The 14756-nt window shown below is 40.5% G+C and overlaps 1 protein-coding gene across 3 annotated transcripts in view; it reads left to right on the top strand.

Moving 5' to 3' along the window:
• Positions 1 to 14756, top strand: part of GRIA4 (glutamate ionotropic receptor AMPA type subunit 4) — a gene marked incomplete at its 3' end in the record, with an annotated part of 229397 nt that overhangs the window by 147777 nt on the left and 66864 nt on the right. For all 3 annotated transcript variants that reach the window (XM_080612922.1, XM_080612923.1, XM_080612924.1), the window contains exons 5-8: positions 4655 to 4708; positions 6622 to 6780; positions 8680 to 8847; positions 13644 to 13748. In XM_080612922.1, the coding sequence (XP_080469048.1) occupies positions 4655 to 4708; positions 6622 to 6780; positions 8680 to 8847; positions 13644 to 13748 (486 nt within the window). The remainder of the gene's footprint in view (positions 1 to 4654; positions 4709 to 6621; positions 6781 to 8679; positions 8848 to 13643; positions 13749 to 14756) is intronic.

The following is a 14756-nucleotide window of genomic DNA, read 5'->3' as shown; positions in this document are numbered from 1 at the left end:
TTAGATTCTGAAATAACCGTGATAGCCTCATGGCCTTTACACTTCACTTCCTTTGGTTCTCTCGTTGCATTCAGTGAAATGAAGGATTCACTAACAGTGTGACTACAGGATAATATATGGAATGGCTGTTATTGTCTTTTCTGTTAATGGTAATTTGGGAAGCAGATTGTATTCTTCCTCAATACAGTGTTGATTACTTAATAATTTCTTTAGTTTTACAAATAAGAATATAAAAGAGTTCCAATTCTAAGCACTAACCACCTTGGTCATTGAATCAAAACATGCAAATCAATATACAAAAGCCAGTGCAGCATCCTGCTATCCCCTGCTCTCAGCCTTCTACAAAGAAGTCACAACTCAGTTCATCCTTCCCAACACTTTCTTCCTGAAATCTCCCTGAGCAAGCTGAGGTCACCTTAAACTCTCACAGCGACAAAAGCTGGGTGCAGTGTGTGGTGTTTAAGGAGAAGTCTTTAAGAAGTGGTGTTTAAGAGTGGGAGTACAGTGCAAAAATAAATGTTTAGAAGGTGTAAGTGAAGAAGTGCTACATGAGCAGGGAGGAATGGATCTCATCCCACTTACTCAGCTCGCCAGCACTAGGACAGCTTTGAATCAGAATATCCTGAAGCAGTGGAAAGGACAGTTACACATACAGAGGGTCCTCCCTGACCTGCAATATCAGCAGTTTTGTGGTTTATCACTGCTTATGTGACTGGCAAAGCCCATCTTTGATACCTAGCCCTGCCTCAGGTTTTGCAACCTGCCAAAGTGAGAGCCAAGCAGACTTCCTGCTCCCTGGGCAGAACTGCCACGGGTGCCTGTGACAGCGTTGCCCTCTCTTCACAGCCTTCCTTTTGAAATTATGACTATCCTCACTGCTTAGCCTTGTGATATACATGGATCTGCTACATGCCCCACAGATGCTCAGGGCCTGTCTAAGAGAGTGGGGCCCAAAGACACAGAAAGCATTTTCACTGCATTTTACATCAATAGCGGACTCAAAATACATGAATTCGCTTTCTTTTGGATGATGCCAAACAGAAGATGTGCACAGAAGCACCTCTAAAGTGTAGTGTAAGTTCATTCTAGTGACCAGGGTAAAGACAACCCAAAGTAAAACCCTGAAACATGCATGTGATGGATGTCAGCTCCTTAGCACCAATACTTTGCTGTACAGATCCTATGCTACCAACTATGCTACTTGCTAATGTAGATGTTAGGCAATGCAACTCTGCCCTCTCTCAGGACTGTGACTGAGATTGGCCGTTTGGTCTAAATTTAGGGGTGGTACAAGGTTTTTTTAAGGTGCCCCCATCTTAATGAACTTCTATAGCAGAGGCTTTCTGGAATACGGTCTCACCTGCCAAAATCTCAGTCCTGTTGTTCCCTTTCAGAATGCATCTGCTGAATCTTCTATCCCCCATCTTCATTCTGACGTAGAAGAAAAATATTCTTCCTTCACTTGCCAGCACTCGTCTGTTTAGTTTGTGGTTCTGGGTGGTATTTACTGTTATGTGTATGGACTGTTTGAGGTCTCATCTCTGTTAAAGCTCTAGCATATGCTAACCTTTTAAAGAATAGGAAGAAAGGCGTGAGAGTTCTCATTTCAGACTGAGTAGCTGTCAGAAACTTCTCTTGTTATGAAGGATTTACATGCATTGTCTCAATTTATCTCTAGTGCAGAAGTACAGTATAGAGAAAGGTGGTTCTTCAGGTAGCAAGAATTCATATCCTCTTTTATAGATCATAATCTGCAGCTTTGATCATTTGAGAGAGAAAGGTGATGCATTTGTATTGGGTATTCAAAAGTATGAGGTGCTTACTTCGTGTTTCACTAAACAGGCAATTTTTTCCTAAATCATAGTCAATTTATGTTTTGCAGGCTGTGTGGTTAATAACCATAAGCATTTTCAAATTCAAAATCAAAATTGTATCCAGTCTTGGTTGGAAATACAAGCCATATAGCACCATTTCTCTTCTCTGTCTTCATGATCAACATTCTTACAGTGAAATTTGTCTTGGTTAACATTAGGGATATAAAATGTAGGTGTCTACATCAGAGCTAATCATCGTCAACTCTTTTTCTAGTCAGTGCAGAAAAATCCACACTTTCAGGGCACAAGCTGTCTAATTAATTTTGCACATGTGCTTTAGGATAAGATGAATCATTTCCTCAAAGTGCCTGCTCTTTCCACTGACTAAAAAGGAAGTTAAGAAAATTAGATGATACATAAATGCATAACTTTATCACTCACCCTAAGAGACAAGTTTTGAGAGAATACACTGAAAAACTCAAATTTTTTAAAAAATACACAAATTGTGCAGTAATATATACATGCATTTGCTAGGAACAGGCACAGAAGCAAATCTGGGTAATCATTTTCAGTATTTACTTATTTAGTCTGTGACAACTATGGACTTGTATCTAACATACCTCACCTGTTATAGATTGATCATGTTGTTGTTTTATTTGACTGATAATGTTGCAATGATTATCACAATTTGTGTTATGAAACCAAACCAGGGAACAGATCACTAAGGGTGTTAATTGCCAAAGGAGGGAGCTGCAGTCATTTGCCCAAGCTGAGGATCTGGTACATAGTAATCATGTCACGTACATCTTAAATCATGTTAGTCCACTTACATTCAAATTGTGATACTGCAGTTATTTAAAAATGTTGGAACTAGATGATCTCAAGGTCCTTTCCAACCCTAACTATTCTATGATTCTATGATTCTATGTCAACTTCTCTATAATGGATAGGCAAACATATTTTTGTTATCATGTATTACTGAAGGAATACAGGAAAAGCATTCTTGGTGTCAGAGATCACATCCCTATTGAAGCCATTGAACCAGCAGGAATTTGAATCTTTTTATTCAGTGAAAAAAAGAAAAAAGCTTGACAGCACCCTCCTTACATGTCTTGATAGGGGAGTGGGATATCTCCCTCTTGCTCTTTGCCACCCCACCCAGTAAAATAGTAGCAATGGTGTTTAATCACTGATCTTAATGGGTGTTTGATTGAGTCCAGTGAAGGGTGACAATCTGGTCATGGCTTCAGGGAGGGGGGAGTGATTTCTCTAAGTGTTTTTTTAACTTATGTTTGCTTTTTAAATACAATTTTTAAATAGTTTAAAAAAATAAACTATATTTAAATAGTTTTATCTACAAACTATAAATAGAGGTTGGGGAAACAAGAAGAACAAAAGGATAACAGACAGATTGCTTATTTATTTTGGTACTTTACAGACAAGATGCTTATGCCGCACCCCTTTGATTTTCCCTTCCACTTTGCTGTAGAAACAAATTGACTTACTGGAACAATAGAGCTGGGAATCAAGCATTTCCAAGTATTAATACATATTTAGGTCCTGGGTCCTTAGATGTCTTTGGCCAGATTATTTAGTCCTTCAGCAACTTGTCTCTCATCTCCAAAATGTGTTAATTATTTTTTACTGCACTGGGAAAAGGAGCTGCAAGGCTTAGTGAATGTTTGTTCTGTCTTTTGAACAGGAGCTGGGATCTGTAAAGGCAAGAAGTTTCCAGTTTTTCAGGACAGGGCCTAGAGCTAAGATATCAAAGCAGGCAAGGAGGCAGATCTGCAAGCTTCCCATTACTTACTGAGTAACCTGCACTGCATGGAAAACTTGGTTGTATCTTATTCATTCATTTGGAAGGATGATAAAAATGCTTTGTGGAGATGAGTCCATGAGGAAAAAAAAGACAAATAAAACAACAACATAAACTTGGGCTGCCAGCAGACTCTTTCTGAATAAGTGGTACACTACCAAAAGTGAAGTCAAAAGGACTCTTGTACTCTTCAATGGCATTAAATGCAAGCTGCACGTTATAGCTATTACTGTTAGTTTCTTTAGTAAAAACAGTTTAAATTAACACCATTTTCTATTGACAAAATATTCTATTCTCAGTTTTGATTTTCAGCATGTTAAATAAGATGCATTCCATCACAGAAATGGCAATAATATTGATACAAGGCACAGACTGACATAGATTTTGTCTAAACCCTGTTGCTGATCTTGCCATATCAGGACTATAGTGGCTGCACATCATGGCCGTTGCCTGTTTGCAACACTTGGTGTTATGTTTAGGTTAAACACTCAAGGGCGGCCTTGCTTTCCATTCTTGCTCTGTTCTCACTCATGCCTACTCCCAAAGTCTTTAGTGTATCACTAATTGCTGAATAACACTCATAGTGTGCGACCATCTCAATGGCAAACAGCTTTGATCCCAAGAGGTGAAAATCCAGTTTGATTCAGAAATTCCTCATTTATTTAAAACATAAAGGACATCAGCAAGTAGACGTTCTAGCTAATGTTTGACCATGTGTGACCTCCTCCTTATGAATTTGTATCCCACAGTTAATAATTAGTTAATATTTGATAAAATGCTGTACTACTGTTACTTTTTCAATTATACAGAAGACAGATTACCAGCTTATTACTTTACTCACTTTTGTTTTCTTTTTCCTATGATTAAGCACCTGGAAAGTTATACCTGTCTTATCAGAGAAAGACTCTCAACATATTACATGTTATATATTTCGTAATTTATATCTATCTGGCTATGAAAACACCTTTCTAGAGAAAACAATGTGACATCGTTTTTTTCTTTTCTCATTTCTCTCCCACAGATTGTGAGCGTGGGAAAGCATGTTAAAGGATACCATTATATTGTTGCCAACCTGGTAAGATTCTTTTCTAGAATTATACCCTTGCTCTGTAGGTGAAACACTCAGCTTTACTTTGAAGTTGTAGCACTTCACACAACATTTGCCATTTGTCATTAATATGTGGTTGCGCATAGTACATTCTTTATGGGGCGTGAAATAACTTGGTTTTGTTGTTACAGCCATCTGGACATGAAGGGCACAAGGTTTCTCTCAAATTTTATCAAAATCAATGTAGCACAAAGGACTGCCAAGAGTATCTTGTGGCTGAATTAGAATTTACAGAACCACACTACGATTTTTGACTCATCTTTTTAATATTGCTAACATAACAATTCTCAAAGTAACTTTTCTACATTCTCCAAGGAACATTCATTTTGCTGTAAGATCAGCTATTTCAAGTCAAATTACTAGTTCAGTATTTTCATTCCAAGTCTAAGCTGTATATTCACACAGATAATGTTCAGGAGACGGAAAAAAAAAAAAAGAAAAGAAAGAGTAAATGAAGTATTTTATTATTAAAATATCCTATTCTTTAAGTCCAAATACTTGCCTGGCAAAGCAGAGTGGCCATAAGACAGGGTCTAATGTATGCTCTAAATTGTTTTCTTTTTACTCTCCCTCAAGGAATTTCAGTTGACATTAAATATTGATTGTGCTTTGCTGTACTTGTACCTTAACTTAAGATCACTTCAGATTATTTTTAAGACCTCAGGCATTTTAAATGAGATATGTCTATTCTCTTAGGTCTTACAAATTAGATTTTCACAAATTTATAGTTCCCCAAGTAACTTTTCCCATATAAAATCGTTGCTGCGTACAAGAAACCTGAACTGCTAGTGGGATATACAGTGGAGACAGGCATATCTACTCATCTGCTTCAGCAGGGGTACATGTTGATATCTGCTGGCTGTTCAATAATGTGGGTAATACAACCTCCTGATGTGTCACCTTTTATATTTACTGTCAGTATCCTTTAGGACACGAATTAAATCTCCATCCTTAACAGTTTGGGGTTTTTTTTCCCCGGGGATATTGTGTCAGTAATTCACTTTCCCTCACAAACCCCCAGATCTTTCTTTTTTAAGTGTGCAGTACATGTCTGATTGCACTGATAACAGCTAGGAAAGGAGCAGAATGATTCATGCTAGCTTCTTAGCTTACTTTAGCAGTTTACATTATGCAGTTTCTTGAAGTTCAGTTTTGTCTCTAAAGGCAAATTTTACTAAGGATTTGTCTTTATATATGCTGAACAGATTAGCCTGAGAAACTAGTAAATCAGGAAGCATGTGTACTTTATTGTTTTTTCCAGTATTGTGGGTCACTCTAGGATTTCAATATATATATAGCAGATCTGAAAGCTACCACCATCCAATTTCACTAAAGCGTGATTCTGATGTTAGGTTTTCCTTGCACTAATGGTGAGATCCTCATGCACTGTATCTGCCTTCTAGTGTCTACTACATTACCTCGTTATCTCAGACACCTTCATCCTAAACGATGAATCCTGGAATAAACTTATTTACATATTTGTTCAATTTTGCAAACATGCAAAAAACAGGTATATATTGGTTAAAGCATTAGTGCAGTGCTCATTCAAATCTGTGGGCTTTCATGGAAATTGGATTAAGGATTTAATATTCTGCAGTCACTTTTCAATTGATTCACCAACAGCATTTCTTCAAAAACTGTCTGCCATTCACAGCAACGTGTTGCTTAGCTGTCAAGACCACGCTAGCAATAATGCTGAAAATTTATTTCTTGGTTTTATTTCATTCTTTATTACACAATGGAAATCATCAACAAAGGTACAACATTATTGTCTAATGGAAACCTGATGCTGTACACTCTTGCACTACCTTGCTAGCCTAGAGCAGATTGGACCCACAGTGATGTGCAAGGACAAACAAAATCTTAAATTGATTTTCTAGGGATTCAAAGATATTTCTCTGGAGAGGTTTATGCATGGAGGAGCCAATGTAACTGGATTTCAGCTGGTAGATTTCAGTACCCCAATGGTAGCTAAGCTGATGCAGCGCTGGAAGAAGCTGGACCAGAGAGAATACCCAGGATCCGAGACCCCACCAAAGGTACTGGCTGAAGTACTACAGAATGTTCTATCACTTAAGTGTTCTAATTTCTGATTAACATTGTTGAATACATGAATCAATACCTTAATATTTAGGCAGAACAGAAGGCAGTTGATCTTACTAATACTTGCTAATAATTATGTCTATCCTTATGATTGTATGATAGAAACGCAAACTGAAACACTTTTCACTGATGTATTTTTATGTCCTTTGTGATGTATTCTCCAACTTCACCCCTTTACTGACAGGAATTAAAGGTCAAAAGCTTAATTGACAACTTAATTTCAACCAGTTTTACATTAATTAGTCTAATTATCTGGATTCACTTAGAATGCAGAGCTTTCCAGACAGCTGAACTCTTCTGTAAATGAGATACAACTGCAACTGTAAATTTACTACCCTGAAATTTCATTTGGAGTTTCCTCTGGAAATTCTGTCCACCTCAAAACCTGGTGTAGTAATCAGTTTCAGGCACAACCTTACAGAGAAATTACATCACAGTGTTCCTCTCTCTTAATCCCTCACAGATGGATAACAAAATATCTCTCACCTATAATTTTCTTGGCAGGCACATCACAGCATAGCTGTAAATATGATTTCATCAAAATAGTTCTGGTATTATATGTACTAATGCATATCAAACCTAATTGAAAATGGGATCCTTTATGCTGGGCACTGTGCAAAGATAAGCAGTCAGCCCTCCCTTGGCTGGGAGATTGGTGTGTTAGCAAAATTTAGAGAAAGTATCAACATAGATACAAAGCATAGCTACATAATTCAGTGAATATTCAAGAAATTTACATCTGGAGATAAAAAACAAATAAACAAAGAAAACCAAGGGTGCTGTGGGTTATGGAGTGCAGATATCCCCAGGTACTGGTGACAGGAACAATTTAGCCTATAGGACTTGCCACATGAACAGGATTGTGCTGCCTCTCTCTGAGAATCATAGAATCATAAAATGGATAGGGTAGGAAAAGACCTTAAAATCATCTAATACCAACCCCATGCCATGGGCACGGAACACCTCCCAGTAGACCATGTCATACAATGATTAATCTAAATTGCACATAATTCACCTATGGATAACCAAAATTTGAGATTATAGCGATGAACAGTGTCCCAAAGAGGTTATAATATACAAGACAAAGGAAGGCAAGGAAATTACATTTTAATAAGTGAACTAAAATTTTTGAAGTTCCAGGGCATATCAATAGCAGCCCTGGGCATATGAACAACTTCGCATGTGCAGTATGTTCATCAGAGGACCATACTGAGAAAATGCCCCTTTGTTTATGTGGCTCCAGGCTAACATCTGTTGAAGACTTGCTTTACACATTTCATTTGTCATGTTCTCAACCTAAAGCAGTTACTATAGTTAGTGTAGAAACATAGACCATTCAGTCCTCTGTATCACTCAGAGAGCCAACACAGGTTTTCTGATAGGAGATACAATACTATTAATCATTCTTGAGAATTCCAATAGCCTGGATGTCTGCTCATTAGCCATGCATTTTTTGCATTTATATTTTCTCAGTGAATTAGTGTTCCTTTCTTTTCTTTTGAGTAAGTTGGATGGGTGGGATTATGCCCTAACACGTAAGACAATTGAAAAAAAACCAAACAAACCTTACATATCTCCAGTTCTTTTAATAACTCTTCAGAGGCAGATTTCTCTACCTTAAGAAATACAGTTTCAAAGCTGGAGCTACTGAAATGTACTCTTCTCAGTCTTGCATTTGTCCCTTAGTCAAAATTACTTTTGCTTTTGAGGAGAATTTTTTAATAAATAAAGGTGCAGAAACTGCTGCACAATGAATCAAACTATAAATATCTGAGACAGTTCATTTTTGTAAGGACATGCTAATTCTGAAGTGGTGTGTTTGTCCATCTATTTAGTATACATCTGCATTAACATACGATGGAGTGCTTGTGATGGCTGAAACTTTCCGTAATCTTAGAAGGCAGAAAATTGATATTTCAAGGAGAGGAAATGCTGGTGATTGTCTTGCTAACCCTGCAGCCCCATGGGGTCAAGGAATTGATATGGAGAGGACATTAAAACAGGTAAGGGAAGGCTTTATTCTGGTGATCTTTTAAATATTGGATATAAGTTCTACAAGGTATGATTTAAAAGATACTATACACAACGGTAGTAATGGGAGATGGAAAGATTATTATTCATTTGTCGTTTGCAAACAGCTGGGACTGTTCTGGTTGTTTTGTTTTCTAAATTGAAATGAAGAAAGAGGGCAACTACTACTATTCAAAAATACTATTATTTTTATTAAGATAGTTGGGCCTTCCTTCACTGAACTGGTGAGCTTATCTGTTAGTTTTGCATATAACCTGTACGTACAGATATTGTCGTTTAAGGAAAACGTATAGCTACATAAAATCATAGAATAGTAGAACAGTTAGGGTTGGAAAGGACCTTAAGATCATCTAGTTCCAACCCCCCTGCCATGGGCAGGGACACCCCACACTAAACCATGTCACCCAAGGCCTCATCCAACCTGGCCTTGAACACCGCCAAGGGTGGAGCACTCACAACCTCCCTGGGCAACTCATTCCAGTGCCTCACCACCCTCTCAGTAAAGAATTTATTCCTTATATCCAATCTAAACTTCCCCTGTTTAAGTTTGAACCCGTAACACCTTGTCCTGTCACTACAGTCCCTAATGAGGAGTCCCTTTCTGGGATCCTTATGGTCCCCCTTCAGATACTGGAAGGCTGCTATGAGGTCTCCACGCAGCCTTCTCTTCTCCAGGCTGAACAGCCCCAACTTTCTCAGCCTGTCTCCATACGGGAGGTGCTCCAGTCTCCTGATCATCCTCGTGGCCCTCCTCTGGACCTGTTCCAACAGTTCCATGTCTTTTTTAAGTTGAGGACACCAGAACTGCACACAATACTCCAAGTGAGGTCTCACGAGAGCAGAGTAGAGGGGCAGGATCACCTCCTTCGACCTGCTGGTCATGCTCCTTTTAATGCAGCCCAGGATACAGTTGGCTTTCTGGGCTGTGAGCGCACACTGAAGCCGGCTCATGTTCATTTTCTCATCGACCAACATCCCCAGGTCCTTCTCTGCAGGGCTGCTCTGAGTCTCTTCTCTGCCCAACCTGTAGCTGTGCCTGGGCTTGCTCTGACCCAGGTGTAGGAACTTGCACTTGGCATGGTTAAACTTCATCAGGTTGGCATCAGCCCACCTCACAAGCGTGTCAAGGTCTCTCTGGATGGCATCCCTTCCCTTCAGCGTATCAACCGAACCACACAGCTTGGTGTCATCTGCAAACTTGCTGAGGGTGCACTCAATCCCACTGTCCCTGTCACCGACAAAGATGTTGAACAAGACCGGTCCCAACACCGATCCCTGAGGGACACCACTCGTTACTGGTCTCCAGCCGGACATCGAGCCATTGACCACAACTCTTTGCGTGCGGCCATCCAGCCAGTTCTTTATCCACCGAGTGGTCCACCCATCAAATTGATGTCTCTCCAATTTAGAGACAAGGAGGTCGTGAGGGAAAGTGTTGAACGCTTTGCACAAGTCCAGGTAGATGACGTCAACTGCTCTGCCCCTGTCCATCAGTTCCGTAGCCCCATCATAGAAGGCCACCAAACTGGTCAGGCAGGATCTCCCCTTAGTGAAGCCATGCTGGCTGTCACCAACCACCTCCTTGTTTTTCATGTGCCTTAGCATGCCTTGCAGGAGAATCTGCTCCAAGATTTCACCAGGCACAGAGGTGAGACTGACTGGTCTGTAATTCCCCGGGTCATCCATTTTCCCCTTCTTGAAAATGGGGGTTATATTTCCCTTCTTCCAGTCGTCGGAAACTTCACCTGACTGCCATGATTTTTCAAATATGATGGCCAGTGGCTTAGCAACTTCATTCGTCAGCTCCTTCAGGACCTGTGGATAGATTTCATCAGATCCCATGGATTTATGCACATTCAGGTTCTTAAGACGGTCTTGAACCAGATCCTCTCCTACAGTGGGCCTAGGGTCTTCATTCTCACAGTCCCTGTGTCTGCCTTCCAAGACCTGGGTGGTGCGGTCAGAGCATTTGCCAGTGAAGACCGAGGCAAAGAAGTCATTAAGAACCTCAGCCTTCTCCAAATCCAGGGTAGCCAGTTCTCCCAGTAGCTTCTGGAGAGGGTCCACGTTTTCCCTAGTCTGCCTTTTACTCGCTACGTACCTATAGAATCCCTTCCTGTTACCTTTCACATCCCTAGCCAAGTTTAATTCTAACTGGGCCTTAACTTTTCTAACCTGGCCCTAGCTTCCCGGACAACATCCCTGTATTTTTCCCAGGCCGCCTGTCCTTGCTTCCACCTTTTATAAGCCTGTTTTTTCCCTTGAAGTTTCCTCAGCATCTCCTTATCCATCCAAGGAGGTCTCCTGGCCCTCTTGCTGCACTTTCTTCTAGTTGGGATGCAACACTCCTGAGCTTGGAGCAGGTGATCCTTGAATAACAACCAACAGTCTTGGGCCTCCCTGCCCTCTAGGGCTATATCCCATGGAACCTTATTAAGCAGGTTCCTGAAGAGGCCAAAGTCTGCTCTCTTGAAGTGGGCTTGCTGCACGCTCTTCTCACTGTCCCGAGGATCTTGAACTCCACCGTCTCATGATTGCTACAACCAAGACTGCCCTGGAGCGTCACATTTTCAACCAGCCCTTCCCTGTTGGTGAGCACGAGGTCAAGCACGGCACCTCTCCTTGTCAGCTCCTCTATTACTTGCAGAAGGAAGTTGTCTTCCACACAATCGAGGAACCTCCTGGATTGCTTGTGCCGGGCCGTACCTTCACTCCAACAGATGTCAGGGTGGTTGAAGTCTCCCATGAGAACAAGGGCCTGTGAGCTTGAGGCTGTTCCTCTCTGCCTATAGAGCACTTCATCCACAGATTCTTCTTGATCAGGCGGTCTGTAACATTTCCCCACAGTGATGTCCCCCATCGCTGCTCTCCCTTTAACCCTGACCCACAAACTCTCTTGTCGACTGCTCACCCGTCCCCAGACAGAGTTCCATACTCTCCAGCCTATCTCTAACATAAATAACAACTCCCCCTCCCCGCCTGCCAGGCCTGTCTTTTCTAAAGAGCCTGTAACCTTCCATTCCAACACTCCAGTCATAGGAGCCATCCCACCATGTTTCTGTGATACCAATGATATCATACTCCCCACAGACGTGCACACATCTCTAATTCCTCTTGTTTGTTCCCCATGCTACAGGCATTTGTATAGAGGCATCTGAACTGAGCTCAAAATGAAGCCGGCTCATTGGCTGGAGCGGCTGCATTGCTCCAAGCATTTATCATAGGTGCTGACAACTGACCGGGAGTGTTGGAATGGAATGATGCACACACACACACACCCCCAACACATCTAGTTTAAAGCATCCTTGACCAGCCTGGCAAGCTTCCTACCAAAACCGATCTTCCCCTTTGTTGTCAGACCAGCTCCACCAGCCTCTAGTAGACCTGGCCTCCTGAATTGAGTCCTGTTTTCTAAATACCCAAACCCCCGACTATGGCACCACTGTTCTAATCATTTATTAAGCTGGCCAATCCTCCTAGCCTTTTTAAGGTCCCATAATATAACCTTTCAAATATGTTTCTATTGTCTTGATTAAAAGCAGATTTTTCCCAGGGAAATCACATAGGTATTATTCTTTTTCCTTAAAAAGAAATTACCAGAGGTATTTTTCTCTAATGTCAGGATTTTGAATTCCCAATGAATATGGATGCCTAGAAAGTTTCAGATTTCTGTCAAGATGATTTAGCCTTTCCTTTGAATAGGGCAGTAAGAAAATCAAAATCCTGCAGTAGAATTTAAATCATTGCAAATGAGCAACCTCCACTCAGGAGAAACTGCTGAGGACAAGTGACTGCTGACAGAGCTGCCAGCTCTGTGCCTGGAAGCCAAGGTTTCAGTCCTGGAGAAAAATCCACAAAGATAGAAATGCACAGAGGGAAGGAGTAAGTGGTTTAAATCCACATCCTGACTCTTAGGGAGAGAAATAAAGCATTTTGTACGCTTCACATACTCTGTACAGATCCACAGATCTGTGACAATTGAGAGAAGCATCAAGTCAGGCTTCTGTGTTCAGGGAGCTAGCATGGGCCTTTGAACCTGGCCAAAGATACAAAGCCAGAAACAGTATGGTCATGACTTCTTTGGGATGAGGACCACAGTTTGGGTATCCCTTTGTGGAGCAGTATAGCACTGACAGCAAAACAGAGTTCTGGTTTCAGCTGAGACACAGGTGATGAAAAATTGCCACAGCCAATCTTATATCTGTCTGTCACTCTGAAGCTTTGAAAACACTCTTTTCAGGCCCTATCCATGTCATCCATTTTCTTTTATAGTAAACTGCTTTGCTGAAGCCATGGTTGCTGTCAACTTTACCTTAATGACCAATATATATTCAATTTGTACATGTAATCCACCAAAGTGTGAGCTAAAAAGGTACATGAGCTCAGGCCAGTCATCCTTTGGGTTTATTTTATGTGATCCAAAATATTCTGCAGAAGTGGTGACAATGGCAAAAAATATACTTCTTTTTAGGACCTGCAGCTCGAAGGTGTTGAGCTGCACAGCATGCAAGATAAGGTCCATTGTGTGTCTTTGTTAGCACTTAGATACTGGCATATCTAAGCCTATTTTTGAGCATGGTGTGACAGGAAAAAAGAATACATAGAAAAAGTAGCCAGCATTTTGCTTTATAATGACTGACTGACTATTCTACAGTAGTGTTGTTACAGTAATCTAAGGACATAGACGGGGCAACTTAAGCTGCTCTGTGACATTTGGAATAAAGAATATAAGGTTGGATCTTCATGATACTTTCTCTTCCACTTATAGGTTCGAATACAAGGATTGACAGGAAATGTTCAGTTTGACCACTATGGTCGCAGAGTCAACTACACCATGGATGTCTTTGAGCTGAAAAACACGGGCCCTCGTAAGGTATGAGCTGAGAGCGTTTACTATTCTGATGTCATATGAGTGAGTTGTCTATGATTAAATGATTATGCAGACATATTAATCTGCACTCTGCATGATTTAAAAAATATATATTGAATATATGGATAATATTTCTGGTGAAAGCAGATTTAAACTGCATTTTCCAGTAGATACTATTATTCAGTGCAACAAATGGGGAGCAAGAAAACAAGTGTGCATCTTGGAGTGGTGGGATGTCAGTCAGGCATACTAATGAAAACCAGCTGGATGGCATTTTGCTAGGCTGCTGGGTAATGAAAAATGGTCAGAACTCTGAATAATAGATATTTCTTGTATCTTATCCAAAGATTTCTGTCTTGAAAATTGCTGGTATTTTTAGGTGGGGTAATTTGTATGTTCTGTGTAAACCTGAATCATAGGCTGTAACCAGCACAGGGCTTTTAAGGGGGAGAGGAGGCAAAAGGAGAAAGGAGAAAGAAACAATCCTCTGAATACTTATATTTTCTAAAATTAATTGCACTGTCTTATCCTGTGTGCTTGATTAGTTGCTTGTAAGCAATTTAAGCAAGTGCACATTAATATGTCTAAGCAGATCCTCTATGTCTAAATGCACATAGCATATCCCTCACCCTAATCACTTTGAAAAGATAAGCCTGAGTAGTTTGCTAACCCTTTCTCTTCCGTGTTGAAATTTTTCCATTTTTCATAGTGTATAAAACAAATAAAGAGCAGAAGGTATACTCAGGCTCAAGGATTTTATTTCCTTTGGAAGCACTGTGGCCTGTTTTGTTGGAGAGGTCATCAGAACAAGAAAAAACGAGAAGCTGGTGTTGAACAGGAGAATCATGGCCACTTCAGTGGCCAAGGCAATCAGAATTGCAGGAAGTAGTCCTCTGCTGTTAGGCTAGAGGTGACAAACCCAGGAAATGGTACCACAGGTGAACTGTGTAACCCTGAAAACAGTTACATACCACAGTGATGAGGAGGCAGAGTGTTAAACTACAGACTTTG

Source organism: Psittacula echo (genome assembly GCF_963264785.1).
Source record: "Psittacula echo genome assembly, chromosome: 3".
Classification (NCBI taxonomy): domain Eukaryota; kingdom Metazoa; phylum Chordata; class Aves; order Psittaciformes; family Psittacidae; genus Psittacula; species Psittacula echo.
Note: the sequence above shows the minus strand (reverse complement) of the source record. Positions and strands in the feature narration are given on the sequence as shown.